The sequence below is a fragment of the Stegostoma tigrinum genome, chromosome 19 (genome assembly GCF_030684315.1).
Source record: "Stegostoma tigrinum isolate sSteTig4 chromosome 19, sSteTig4.hap1, whole genome shotgun sequence".
In the NCBI taxonomy this organism is placed as follows: Eukaryota; Metazoa; Chordata; class Chondrichthyes; order Orectolobiformes; family Stegostomatidae; genus Stegostoma; species Stegostoma tigrinum.
This window is the reverse complement of record NC_081372.1, coordinates 11,379,425-11,394,552: the sequence shown is the minus strand read 5'-3', so window position 1 is coordinate 11,394,552 and position 15,128 is coordinate 11,379,425. Positions and strand designations below refer to the sequence as shown.

Below are 15,128 nucleotides of genomic sequence, written 5' to 3'. Positions count from 1 at the left end.
CATCAGTCTCAAGCAGCTGAAGGCGACTTCCCAATTGCCTCCTCAAGACCCTGGGCATATCCGCACTGGCCTTTGGAAACCAAATCACATCTCTGGCCTCTACAGTGTGAATCTGAATGGTTTAACATCAATCCTTCCGACGTCTAAAAGTAACAGCAGTAGCAGTAGCAATCTGATTCAAACCAGTGTCCCTTCACAGCAATATCCTAACAGTAACCCATAGTCTATTGGGAGCCATTGTTCAGTGGACGATGGGACTATCTTGAAGAAAAGCAGAGGAGATACTCCAGGATCCTGACTGATATTAATCACTTAGCATCACAGAAAATTCAGCATGTCCGTAAGGACTCTCACCAACTGATGAATGGGCCTCACTAATTTCAAACTTTATGTTGATCTTGCTTTTGTGCATTTCCTGTGCAGCCATAACCTGAGATGCCTTGGTCTTTTCCATACGTCCTTGTTTGCTGTGATCTGCCTGTACTGCTTGCGAAACAAAATTTTTCACTGTACTTCGCTACATGTGTCAACAGTAAATCAAATCATATCAAGTCAAAAAGGGGCAGGTGATCTGGTCACTATCACATCGCTGGTTTTGAGAGCTGGCAAATTTTCTGCCACGCTTTTTGACCAGTGCTGATCGAACTTCTTAAACCATTCTGACCCCATTTTGAGGCTTGAAAACTGTCACGACTCCTCAGCAAGAACTGCACGGGCAGGCTAGGGGTCAGATGAGAGAATTGGGGGTGGGGGGAGGGGTCTTGTTAGGGTATCATAGTCCGGGCTATGGTCAGGGAGCTTGCCTCAGATCTTACAACCCTGAAATTTAAATCCGTGATTGTGCTTGTGATTCCAAACCTCACTCTGGGAAGTCTCTGGACCACACGCTAAAGGTATTCTGTTGGATGTAAAGAATTTTGAGGGGATCACAGCACTACGCAATTATTCTTACCTTCCATTTTAATGGGGCCTGTGTGGTGCTGACTTATGTACTGCCATGGAACTGGACAAAGTGTTTGCGTATTAAACGCTCACACTGTTAAAACAAAAAGTTACAGGAAAACAGCCTCTTGTTCATCGCCGGCCAACATCACACCAGCAGCCAGAAAACATCTGCAGACTGCCTCAGCTCACCTTGTGTTGGCTGAGTCTACACGGCGGCTTTCATTGGGCCACCCAGCAGCATGGGACAGCGGAGTACTGTAGAATCCTGTTAAATGCAGAGAGCAACAAGAATTTCTGCTGGGGGGCCATTGCAAGGACACGCTCATTCACAAGGGCGGTCAGCAAGGGGCCCATTACTGTCGTCTCGAGGAGGCTGGGGGAGGGGAACGCACTCCCCTTTCCTCAAGACAGACTGCAAGTTATTATTACGGAGCTGACCACATAGGGAAATAAGCAATACTGTTTGTAAAAGGATGTGACACCATTAATATGTCTGTCTACTAGGGAGAGATAAATCAAGAGGATTTTCTAAATGGTGAGGAACTGGGGGCTGTAGAGGGACTATGGGATTTGTGCATCCAAGCATACAAATCACTTAAAGCTAACGGCCAGGTACAAAAAGCGATCCAAATGGGCTAATGGAATGTTTGCCTTCATCTCAAGAGGGTTTGAATATAAAAGGAAGAGATGCTTCAGCTTGTAAAGCAGGCTGTTTGTACCTAACTAAGATACTGCTTTCAATTCAGGCACCTCAGTGAAAGAAGGATATCTTAGCCGTGGAGGCGGTGCACTGCGTATTTATCAGAACAATAAAGGTTTATACGGATTAAAATGAACTCAGACTGCACAAACGTAGTCTGTATTCCCTTGAACGCTGCAGATTGAGGGCTGACCTGATTGAATTGCTGAAAAAGTTAAAGGGGATCGTTAAAGTTAAAGGTGTGCACGGTGAAATCACGTTCCCCGCTGTGAGAGTCAAGTTTGATGGACATAGTCTTGCAGACTGGACTGGGCCATTTGAGGATGACATCGAGAGGCGTTTCGCCTGTCAAAATCCAGAATGTTCAGCCCCAAAAAGACAGCAGCTGCTGGAGCAAAAGGAACTAGTAAGACTGGAATAAATAGATCTTTGTTAGATGAGGGTAGAAGCAGGTAAATGGAGTTGAGGTGGACATCAATTATACCCTTGAGTGATGAAGCATGTTTAAAGGACTGAGAGGCATTTTCCTACTCCTACATTCCTCTAATATATCAGTGGTTGTGTGTATATGGCATGGCATTACTGAGAGTGTATATAAACATAGAGTTACAGAGCCATAACAGCATGGAAACAGGACTTTTGGTCCAACCAGTCAATGCTGAACAGAATCCTAAACTAAACTAGTCCCACCTGTCCACTCCTGGCCCATTTTCTATTCATAAACTTGTCTATATAGCTTTTAAATGCTGCAATTGTACCCACATCCACCACTTCCTCAGGAAGCTCATTCCACACATGAACCACCCTCTGTGTAAAAAAATTTGTCCCTCATACCTTTTTAAATCTCTCTCCGCTCACCATTTTAAAAATGTCCCCCTTGCCTTGAAATGCCCCACCTTAGGGAAAAGACACTGACCATTAACCCTATCTATATCCGTCTTGGTTTTATAAACTTCAATTAGCTCACCTCTCAATCTCGTACGGTGCAGTGAGAAAAGTCCCAGCCTATCCAACCTTATTTTATAACTCAAACCTACCATACCCTGCAACATCCTGGTAAATCTCTTCCTAACCCTCGCTAGCTTAATAGTATCCTTTCTGTAAAAGATACTAGTAGTGTGTTAACAAAATACCACACTGTTACTGACCCGCCAGAAACAGGCAAAAGGCTTGTCTCTCCTTGCTGCCATTAGCTCTGTGCTTGATTTAGCATCGGTTTCTGTTCTTTGTTCCTCCATGCGATGTCGGCACTACTGGCAGAGCCAATATTTGTTGCCTTTGACCTGAATTGCTTGTGAGTCCACTTCAGGGGGCAGGTAAGAATTAACCACACTGCTGTGGGTCTAGAGTCAGACTGGGCAAGAACAGCAGATTTCCCTTCCGAAAGGATATTAGTGAACCTGTTGGATTTTGATGACAACTGATGGCAGCTTCACGGTCAACATCACTGAGGCCAGGTTTATATTCCATCAGCTGCTGTGGTAAGACCTATACCAGTGTCCCCAGAGCATAGCCGTGGTATTTTGTTTCCCAGCCCAATGTCTGAGGTTTTCATGCTGAAGTTAAATGGGGGTCCACTCAGTTACTGGGCCCTCCTCGTGCCTCGAGTGCATGTAAATATAGTCTGGTTCAAGTAAGAGATGCTTTTGGTGTACTTGAATCGATCCAAATTCCAAAGTATGTTTGTCTTCTTGTCATGCTACTGTATAGAACGGAACTGAGTTTCTGACTGTGTAAATGTAACTTCTTTTTAATGAATGAAATATATTTTAACTTCTTTTTAAATTTGCTTTACAGTCCACTGACATTATTGCTACATCACCATCGCCCTTCCTAGTTACTAATTCATGCTGAATGCAGTCCTTTGCAGACTTGAAGGTGCTATTCAACCTGGAGTTGAATTTTGTGATCCCATGCACTCTCTGTCAAAAGGGCCACCTACTTCCATCTCCTTTACATCAGCCCTCTGTCAGTTCCCCTACTGCCCTTCCCCAGTGCTTGCCATGGTGCCATCATCTAATACTCAGGATCTACATCAGATAGATCTGAGATCAAGTCTCTCTCCAGATCCCTGGCCACAGCATCAAGGCTGGAAAGTTGGCAACCTTCCCTTGGTGGCTGACTTCTTAAAAAATACCCGCATAAAATAACAACTATTAGGCGCCACAAGCTGAAAATTAAACTTTCCAAACCAAATATATGGTAAACTGCCAAGCATCTCTGGCATAATTTGAACATATATCAAAGAAAATACTAGATTTATACACCATTAAAAGAGAAAAAGCTCAACAGACGTAACTCAGAATTATGTGTTTATGACAATTTTAAGACAAACTTTAACTTGAGAAGAATTAAGACAACTTTTTTTCAGTTACAGGTTCTGATGCTTTAAAAAAGCTGTTCTAATAGCACATTCAGGACTACTTACCACTTCGTCTCCACGGAAACAATAAACCATTAAAAATGTTTCACAAACCAAAGACATCGCCTATTATCTTGCCTGACAACTCAAACAGATTTATGGACAGCGCAGTATTTTAAGCCACTATTTGAAGAATAAGGCAGTTCTCCCATGGTCTTGATCAACATTCACCCCTCAAGCAACATCACTAAGGCAGATCTAGCCATTTATTTCAACCTACTGTCTGCAAATTGGCTGCCAAGTAAATGACCACGTTGCCACAACTATCTACGCCGCGAACATTTCTCGATGGCTGTGCAGGGTCTTAAAACCACCAAAGGGCAATTCTTTCCTTAATTTTGCTTCAGCGCTTCTCAGACCGGGCTCCCATCTTCCAGCCTCGAAACTGTCCTTGAGGAAAGAAAATCTGCCTTCTTTAGCCAGTCTGGCTCACATGTGACACCAGATCCACAGCAATGTGCTCGGCTCCTAACAGTCCTCTGAAATGGCTTGGCAAGCAATGCAATGAAAGGCATCTTTGCAGGAAGCAGCAAATGCTGCAACTCCTACATCATGTATCTGAATTAAACAAAAAAATCTCAGAGCCAAAAGAAAAGCTTTCATTTATATAGTGCTTTTCATGACCACTGGAATTTTTTTTATTCATTCATAGAATGAGAGTGTCAATGGCTAGGCAGCATTTGCCCATCCCTAATTGCCCAGAGGGCAGTTAAGAGTCAACCACTTTGCTGGAGGTCTGGAGTCACATTGGCCAGACCAGGTAACGATGGTAGTTTCTTTCCCTAAAGGACATTAGTGGACCAGATGGGTTCCCCTGGCCACTGATAATCGACAACTGATTCATGGTCATCATTAGATTCTTAATTCCAGGTATTTACTGAATTCAAATTGTACCATTTGCCACAGCAGGATTTGAACCCAAGTCCCCAGAACATTACCTGGGTCTCCATATGAACAGCCAAGCAATAATACCACTAGGTTACTGCCTCCCCTGTTCTTAACACACTTTGCATCCAATGAACTATTTTGACTCGTGGTGTCATTGTAGGGTAGGAAATGCAGTAATTAATTTGCGCACAACAAACTTACAATGGTAATAGCAACCCATCATGTTTTTTATTGTCATTTTGATTGAAGGTAAATATTGGGCAGAACCCTAGGGATAATAAGCCTGCTCTTCTCTGATATAGTGCCACAGGACCTTTTACACTTACTCGATCAAGCAGATTGGGCCTCAGTTTAATATCTTATCCAAAAGATGGCAGCTCTGACAGTGCTGCACTCCCTTGGTACAGCCTTGGAGCATCTGTGTTCTGATGCCCTGGAGTGGCACTTAAGCACAGAACATTGTGACACAGAAGCAAGACTGCTACTAACCCAGCCACAGCTGCCACAACTAAAACAAAATTGTTCTGAGTTCCAGGTCAAATCAGTTAAGAAGCTCACCGTGGTATTGGCTGAAGCAGCCTTCTGTCTGAATAAGAGAGATAGGTTGGGAAATAAGAGAACAAGACAGGAAAAAAATAACATTTGTCCAGATACCCCCTGTAGCTCCCCATGGATAAAAATCAAGACAGAGTTGAAATTTAAAGGGAGTAAATGATAGAGCTGACATGTTAGAATAAATGCAAGAACAGAGATCAGCAGCTTTAAATTGAAAGTCACTGCTTATGAATAACTAAGTTACTTGCTAGGTTAGAATTCTGAGAGGAGTTGCTAAGGGGCTCTTTCCTATGAGTGTCTAAAACCAGAGACCATAGTCTCGTAATAATGTGTTGGACATTTAGGCTTTGAGGAGGATTATTTTTATTCAAAGGCTGCATATATAACAGATATTGTACAATTCCTGACTGTGTATATATCAGATAGTACACTATTCCTCACTGTGTATATAACAGATAGTACACTATTCCTCACTGTGTATATATCAGATAGTACACTATTCCTGACTGTGTATATAAGAGATAGTACACTATTCCTCACTGTGTATATAACAGATAGTACACTATTCCTCACTGTGTATATATCAGATAGTACACTATTCCTCACTGTGTATATAACAGATAGTACACTATTCCTCAATGTGTATATAACAGATAGTACACTATTCCTCAATGTGTATATAACAGATGTTGCACTGTTCTCATCCTATATACCAGATATTGCACCATTCCACACTCTTCATATACCAGATGTTGTACCATTTCTCATTCTGTATATAACAGATATTGCACTGTGATCATGTTTATAACAGATGCTGCACTGTTCCTCATGCTGTACATAACAGAAATCATGTTATTTCTAAGATAGTAGGAACTGCAGATGCAGAAGAATCCTCGATGACAAGGTGTAGAGCTGGATGAGCACAGCAGGCCAAGCAGCATCAGAGGAGCAGAAAAGCTGACATTTCGGGCCTAGACCCTTCAAAGGTCTAGGTCCAAAACATCACGAAACATCAGCTTTCCTGCTCTTAAGATGCTGCTTGGCCTGCTGTGTTCATCCAGCTCTACACCTTGTTATCACGTTATTTCTAAACCTTGTATATAACAGATATTACACTGTGACCATGTATATAACAGATATTGCACTGCGATCATATATATAACAGATATTGCACTGTGATCATGCTTATAACAGATGCTGCACTGTTCCTCTTCCTGTACACTACAGATATATTATTTCTAATCCTTGTATATAACAGATATCACACTGTGACCAAGTATATAACAGATATCGCACTGTGACCCTGAATATAACAGATATCACACTGTGACCAAGTATATAACAGATATCGCACCATGACCCTAAATATAAGATATCGCACTGTGACCCTGAATATAACAGATGTCGCACTGTGACCATGTATATAACAGACATCACACCATGACCCTGAATATAGCAGATATCACACTGTGACCATATATATAACAGATATCGCACTGTGACCAAGTATATAACAGATATCGCATCGTGACCCTGAATGTAACAGATATCGCACTGTGACCATGTATATAACAGATCTTGTAGGATTCCAGGCCCTGTATATAACGGATATTGCACAATTGCTGACCAAGTATGTAAGCTATGCAGCAGGGTCCTCTTGATTATACGTAACAATTACAGAGCACATAGTGATTATAAATTAACGAATTACAGCCGTATGTAAGCTGGAATGTGTGTGTGAAGCCTGCAAAAGACAATTACAAGTTCGAGATCAACTGGTGCGGAGTAAACGTTGCAGAACAAAGATTCCGCGCTGCGTGTTTTCATTAGCCTAATGCAAGCAGAAGAAAACTGACGAGGAATTCTGCTCGAATCACTTTGAAATGACTTCAAGTTAGGAACTGAAATAAAATTACAACCTCTATTGTTTCGATTTGAGACGTACACGCGCACACAGTCAGGGATCGCAACCCGAGTCCTGGGAAAGACAATCAACTAAACGCCCTGAGAATCAGCAAACCCTCACTTTCCCCCCTCTCCAGACCCCCATCTGTCACATCGCCCAAGGGCACGGGAACACAAGAACCACGTTTAGCATCAGTGCAATGCCTCCGACCAAGTGTTCCCCCAGCAACCGGCCCTCGCTTTTCTTTAAAGAACTCCTTTATCAGGCAACTTTCTTTTTTGGACTTAGTAAAATTCGTTGAGGGTTTATTCTTAACGCGTCGCTTTGGACAGCATTTTGGACAAGAAAGTGCACCCCTTCTAGCGTCCTCCACCATCCGTCCCCTGTCCCTTTCCCGCTGGAACTGAGCAAAGATGAAACAAGTAAATACCCTCGAAACAGCTGAACGAAGTGAACCTGCTTCAGGATCAATCCTTACCCTGATAGGAGCCAGAAATTCCCACCATTTCCAATCGAGTTGGGGAAAGTTTCGGAGTGAAAGTGACCCGCGAGTTCCGACCAGGAATCTTAAAAACAAAGGTCCACTTTGGCTCACAGGAGCTGGATGAAAGTTCTTTCTACTTTTTTTCTCTCTGTCTCTCTTGTACGTGTCTGACTGGAACTTCTGCCCTGAAAGAGCTAGCTCCTCGCGTCTGATCGATTCACCAGACCCTGAATGGAAATGGAGCAAGATCACATTTCAAAGGCACAGACTCAGCCAATGCATGCAACACAGGGAGGGCTGGAACTTCAAGCAACACACTGAGATTCACCACCTCCCCCCACTTCACTTTTGAATACACGGCCAAGTTAGCAGACACAGCTCAGATTGCATTTCCTACACTCCTACCCCGCCCCACTTTCCCAACTCTCCATCTCCTGGGGCAGCTGGTTGAGAGAAGACCCGAAGGTTTCTGGCGAATGTCTGAAGTACCTTCTGGCTTAAAACAGCCCAGAAGTCACCAATCGACAAAAATAAAAGCGACAGCTCCAAACCCACTCCCTCGTCCTTCTCAACGGCTGCTTTCTTTCTGAAAATTCACTCTTTGTTTTTCTTTGAAAGTCTTGTTCTCGAGGTTATCGCAGCGGTCAATAATAGCCCAGAGAAAAGATCAGCCAAGGAACTGCATTTGTGTAGCGCCTTTCACAACTTCGGGACCATCCTCTTCCCGCGTGGTCTGATGCCAAATTGAATTTGGTTTCAAAGCAGTTTGGTCAAATAGAAGGCAAAGTCAAAGTCAAGTTCAGCTTAGATTTGAAAATAATACTATTTCTGACATAGCACAATAATACACTATAATTTATCACCAAATATGGCATTACATGAATATACCAGGCTCTGATTCACAGCAATATTAAAAAAAGCCTAGAAGACCATATGATATAGGAGCAGAATTAGGCCATTTGGCCTATCAAGTCTGTTCTGCCATTCGATCATAGCTGATACCATCCTCAAATCCATTTATACCCATAATCTTGTGATCAGAGATAATGGGAACTGCAAATGCTGGAGAATCCAAGATAACAAAGTGTGAAGCTGGATGACCACAGCAGGCCAAGCAGCATCTCAGGTGCACAAAAACTGACGTTTCGGGCCTAGACCCTTCATCAGGGACCTCTCTGAAGGGTCTAGGCCTGAAACGTCAGCTTTTGTGCTCCCGAGATGCTGTTTGGCCTGCTGTGTTCATCCAGCTTCACACTTTGTTATCCCCATAATCTTTCCTCCTCTTACCAATCAAGAACCTATCTATCTATGTCCTAAAAACTCTCAATGATTTAACCAAGCACTCAATGTTTGCGTCATGAGGAGGAGGAGTATGTTATTCAGTCCCTCAGGCCTGCTCCACCCTTCCATAAAATCGTGGCTCAGCTGATTGTAACTACAAATCCACAAGTGCCCATGTCCACTTGCCCACTTGAGCCTCCCAGTCTAGATTGTTAGAGCCTGTTGGGGGTTTTACCAGAGAATGAAGTGTGTTCCAACTGCCCAGACTGTGGGGTCAAGGCCAACAATGCCAGCTTTCCTGCTCCTCTGATGCTGCTTGGCCCGCTGTGTTCATCGAGCTCTACACCTTGTTATCTCTGCCCAGACTGTGCTAGTTTTGCACAGGAAAATGCATCTTATCACAAGGTGGCTCTAGGGTCCTGAAGCAATTCTGTAAGTACTTTTTGAAATGGAAAGGCTCTAGAAGAGTAGGAAATACGGCAACGAATTTGTGCTTAGTATATGGTCCCACAAATAGCCAAGTGATAATGATCCCAATAATCTGCAGTGGCACTTGATTTTACAGAACCCTGTTGTCATGGCTAAAAATTCAGAGGGAGACCAGCCACTTCCCTGACAGCTGTCCTCCAGCTAGTCAATGCTGTGAGTAGCACCAATTGCTCTAAGACGGCATTTCAGACTCTTCCTTGTGAGGATATCACACCCTAGAAAGCTGCCAGCCAATTGGAAGGCCACCAACTCTATGGCCCCAGCAGCACAAGTGGCAAGTAACCTTTGTGCTACACAAATGCCAGGTAATTACAGTCTCCAATAAGACACAATCTGATCACTGACTGATGGCATTGAATGGTGTAGTCATTACTGAATCACCCATGTTCAAAATCCTGGGGGTTAACCATTGACAAGAAACTCAACTGGATTCACCATATCAATGCAGAGGCTACAAGAGCAGACAAGCGGCTAGGAACACTGCAGCGAGTAACTCACCTCCTGACTCCTCAAAGCCTGTCCACCGTCTACAAGCATAAGTCAGGAGTGTGATGGAATACTCCCCACTTTCTTGGATGGGTGCAGCTCCAACAACATTCGAGAAGCTTGACACCATCCAGGATAAAGCAGCCTGCTTGACTGGCACCACATCCACAAGCAACGACTCCCTTCGCCATTGATGCTCGGTAGCAGCAGTGTGTACTATCTACAGGATGTACTGCAGAAATTCACCAAAGAATCTTAGACAGCATCTTCCAAACACATGGCTGCTTCCATGTGGTAGGACAAGGGCAACCGATATGTGGGAACACCACCATCTACAAGCCACTCATCATCTTCACTTGGAAATTTATCAGCATTCCTTGAATTTCACTGGGTCAAAATCTTGGAATTCCACCACACACCCACTCCCCACAGGCATTGTTGGCCAACTACAGCACAGGGACTGCAATAGTTCAAGAAAGTAGCTCATCACCATCTTCTCAAGGGTATCTAGGCACGGGCAATAAATGCTGGCCAGCCAGCAACACACACTTCCCACAATAGAATAGAAACAAAGCATCACTGGGAGGGCAGCCCTAGATTCGGCCTGGGAAGAGACCCTCCCCATCTTGCCTGACAACAGCCCACACTGTTAAATCTGCCAGGCAAGCCAAATAGCATAGGCCTACTCTCAACTGCACATAAAATACTGAGCACAGCAGGATGGGGTCCTCAGTGGGCCATTTATGCCTCTCCGAGCTCCTGTAAAATTTCAGATGTGTTGCACATAAGTGGGTGCATGGCAGGAAGACCACTCATTGGATTTTATTGGCTGCCCATCTTCAAACCCACTGACGTTGTTGTGTAAACTCCAGCCCCTAATGTTGATCAAAGAATTAATTTTAGTCAGGACTCTTGGGAAATCTTCCCTGGTCTTCTCCAATCCAATGCCGTGTAGTCTTTGGTGGGAACTAGGGTCACAGGCTTAACCTCTAATCTGAAAGACAGCGCCTCCACCAGGACAGGACTTGCTCAGTACTGCACTGCAAACTAAAGAATCTGCTTCATTTGGCATGGTTCAGGGATGGGTGGAGCTGAAAAGCAGGAGTAGGCCATTCAGCCCCCGATACTGCTTCACCATTCAATTAGATCAGGGTTGATCTGCACCTCAACAACATTTACCCATTGTACAGTGATAATGGGAACTGCAGATGCTGGAGAATCCAAGACAATAAAATGTGAGGCTGGATGAACACAGCAGGCCCAGCAGCATCTCAGGAGCACAAAAGCTGACGTTTCGGGCCTAGGCCCTTCATCAGAGAACATTTACCCATCTTTGCTCCTTATCCAGTGATGCCTTTAATCACCAAGAATTATTCAACCTCAATCTTGAAAATTCCAATTACCCCAACATCCCATATCTTTTGTTTGGGGGGGAGGGGCATATAGAACTCCAAACCTTCACTACCCTTCATGAGAAAGAGTGCTTCCTCACTTCTCTCTTGGATGACTTGTTTCTCATCTGAAGGTTACGCTCACTTAATGTGGTCTCCCCAATGAGAAGCAATAGTTTCTCTATACTTACTTGAGTGAAACCCTATTTGGGCAGCATGGTGATTAGCACTGCTGCCTCACAGCACCAGGGACCTGGCTTTGACTGCAGCCTTGGGCGACTGTGTGGAGTTTGCACATTCTCCCCGTGTCTGTGTGGATTTCCTCTGGGTGCTTCAGTTTTCTCCCACAGTCCAAAGATGTGTAGGTTAGGTAGATTGGCCATGTTAAATTGCCCCATGGTGTCCGGGGATGTGCAGTTTAGGTGGATTAGCCATGGGAAATGCAAGGTTACAGGGATGGGGTGGGTCTGGATGGGATGCGCCTTGAAGGGTCAGCATGGACTCAATGGGCCAATGGCCTGCTTCCACATTGTAGGGGATTCTACAAAACCCTTTATCATGCTAAAGTTCTTGCTTAAATCGCAATCATCTTTGCAATTTATCTCGTTAAGACCTAGGATAGGATAAACTCCATTGTCCACATCTTTAACTTATACTAAGTCTCATTCATCTGTCACTGAAATATGTCAGCTCCCAGTCAAGTAACTTTAAGGTTGGGAGACCCTGTACAAGGCCATCTTACCTTTCATAATATTCATAAACTGGAAACAGTACTCAAGAAGGAGTGCTGAGGGCTATGTACATTCTCAATTATCATTTCCCCACCTTTGTCTTCCAACCTCATCTTAGAATCACAGAATCCCTACACTGCAGATAGAGACTATTCAGCCCATCAAGTCTGCACCTCCTTAAATTACATATCAGCATTCAATAGTCATTTGATTACTTTGGTCCCTTTTATTGATATAAGGGAATGATCCTGAGTAAATTAAACTGCACCATTCCTAGGCTTTCTCCAACTTGGAAAACACTCCAATTTGTCTTTCTTGTATGTCTTATACTGCCTCTACATTGAACTCTTATCTAATAGTCCTGCTGACTTATTTAGCCTATGCCCTTTGTAACTTCCTGTTCCTATCTACACAACTTACTCTTGCCTGTATTGTCATCTGCAAACTTGGAGATATCTTCCTTCAAGTCATTAATGTGCATTGTCAAAAGATAAGGCCATCGGGCATATATCAGAGGTACATTACTCAGCAGCTCCCAACAATCAAAAAATGTTCCTCCTGTATCTGACCTCCTGCCACCTAGCATATTAACCACCACATGATACAGGGCATTTTTTTTCTATTAATAGCAAATAGCACCAGATCAATTCACAGCTCTTTCCAACAATGCAACATGGGACATTCTGCAAACATGTGGTCATCCTAAACACCATTGTCCATCTCTTTAACTCATGCAAAATCCCATTTATCTATGACCCTGTACTGAGTGACATACATCACCTCCCACTCAAGTAAATCCACAATTTTTTGAAAAAGCATCTGTTTTTTCAAAGATAGTAGGAACCGCAAATGCTGGGGAATCTGAGATAACAAGGTGTAGAGCCTGGATGAACACAGCAGGCAAAGCATCTCACGATGTTGCTTGGCCTGCTGTGTTCATCCAGCTCTACACCATGTTATCTCTGTTTTTTCAAATCCCTCCAGTGCTCACTTCTGACTACCTCTGTAAATCCCTTCAGCCCCTTAACCTTCCAAAGTATCTGCAACCCTCTAATTCTGGCCTCTTATGCATCTTCAATGTTATTTGCTCTGCTGTTGAAAGCTGATAGTGTGGGCCCGAAGGACCAGAATTTCCCTGTTGAACCTCCCTGCCTTTCTACCTCTCTTTACTCCTTTATAACACTGCTTAAAACCTACCTTGCTTTTGGTCATCTGGCCTAATACCACTTCATTTGGCTCAAAGTCAGATTTAGCTTTATCATGCTCCTGACTCTGGATATTTCATCAGGTGTGTAGTCAGTAAGATCTATATCAAATCAGATTATATCAAACAACATGTCACTTCAACTGTTCGCAGCAAGCAAGGTATGAATACCTCAAAGCACAATATCCAATATTAGATGTGGTTCTGCAAATTGATGACATTTCACAAAACACTGACAAACAATTTAGGATCATCAGTCATGCTCACAGAACTGTTGTGTGCTTGAAGCTACATAGGTTTAACACATTGCTCTTTGCCAACCTGAAACATCAGCCTTCTTGCTCCTCTGATGCTGCCTGGCCTGCTGTGTTCCTCCAGCTCTACACCTTGTTATCTCAGAGAAGTAGGGACTGTTCTCCTTGGAGAGAAGAAGGCTAACAGGAGATATAGATAGAGTAGATAGAGAGAAACTGTTCCCACTTGTAAAGATAATAAAGTGTGGAGCTGGATGAACACAACAGGCCAAGCAGCATCTTAGGAGCACAAAAGCTGACGTTTCGGGCCTAGATCCTTCATCAGAAAAGGGGGATGGGGAGAGGATTCTGAAATAAATAGGGAGAGAGGGGGAGGCGGACCGAAGATGGATAGAGGAGAAAATAGGTAGAGAGGAGAGTATGGGTGGGGAGGTAGGGAGGGGATAGGTCAGTCCGGGGAGGACAGACAAGTCAAGAGGGCAGGATGACGTTAGTAGGTAGGAAATGGAGGTGCAGCTTGAGGTGGGAAAAGGGGATAGGTGAGAGGAAGAACAGGTTAGGCAGGCGGGGACGAGCTGGGCTGGTTTTGGGAAGCAGTGGGGGGACAGGAGATTTTGAAGCTGGTGAAATCGACATTGATACCATTGGGCTACAGGGTTCCCAAGCGGAATATGAGTCATTGTTCCTGCAACCTATGGGTGGCATCATTATGGCACTGCAGGAGGCCCAGGATGGACATGTCGTCTAAGGAATGGGAGGGGGAGTTGAAATGGTTTGCAACTGGGAGGTGCAGTTGTTTATTGCGAACCAAGTGTAGGTGTTCTGCAAAGTGGTCCCTAGGCCTCCGCTTGGTTTCTCCAATGTAGAGGTAGCCACACCGGGTACACCGAATGCAGTATACCACATTGACGGATGTGCAGGTGAACATCTGCTTGATGTGGAAAGTCATTTTGGGGCCTGGGATGGGGGGGGTGAGGGAGGAGGTGTGGGGGCAAGTGTAGCACTTCCTGTGGTTGCAGGGGAAGGTGCCGGGTGTGGTGGGGTTGGAGGGGAGTGTGGAGCGGACAAGGGAGTCACGGAGAGAGTGGTCTCTCCGGAAGGCACACAAGGGTGGGGTTGGAAAAATGTCTTTAGTGGTGGGGTCGGATTGTAGATTCTACCTACTAACCTCGTCCTGCCCCCTTGACCTGTCCGTCCTCCCTGGACTGACCTATCTCCTCCCTGGACTGACCTATCCCCTCCCTACCTCCCCACCCATACTCTCCTCTCAACCTATGTTCTCCTCTATTCATCTTCGGTCTGCCTCCCCTCTCTCCCTAGTTATTTCAGAATCCTCTCCCCATCCCTCTTTTCTGATGAAGGGTCTAGGCCCGAAATGTCAGCTTTTGTGCT

At 44.3% G+C, this 15,128-nt stretch overlaps 1 protein-coding gene across 4 annotated transcripts in view; it reads right to left on the bottom strand.

Moving 5' to 3' along the window:
• Nucleotides 1-8,170, bottom strand: part of LOC125461316 (protein CBFA2T2-like) — a 151,392-nt gene extending 143,222 nt beyond the window's left edge. For all 4 annotated transcript variants that reach the window (XM_059652735.1, XM_048549943.2, XM_048549941.2 and 1 more), the window contains exon 1: nucleotides 7,895-8,170. Coding sequence is in view for 2 of the 4 variants with exons in the window: in XM_048549941.2 (XP_048405898.1) it covers nucleotides 7,895-7,922 (28 nt within the window). In the remaining 2 variants the exon portion in view is untranslated. The remainder of the gene's footprint in view (nucleotides 1-7,894) is intronic.
• Nucleotides 8,171-15,128: the final 6,958 nt, after the last annotated feature.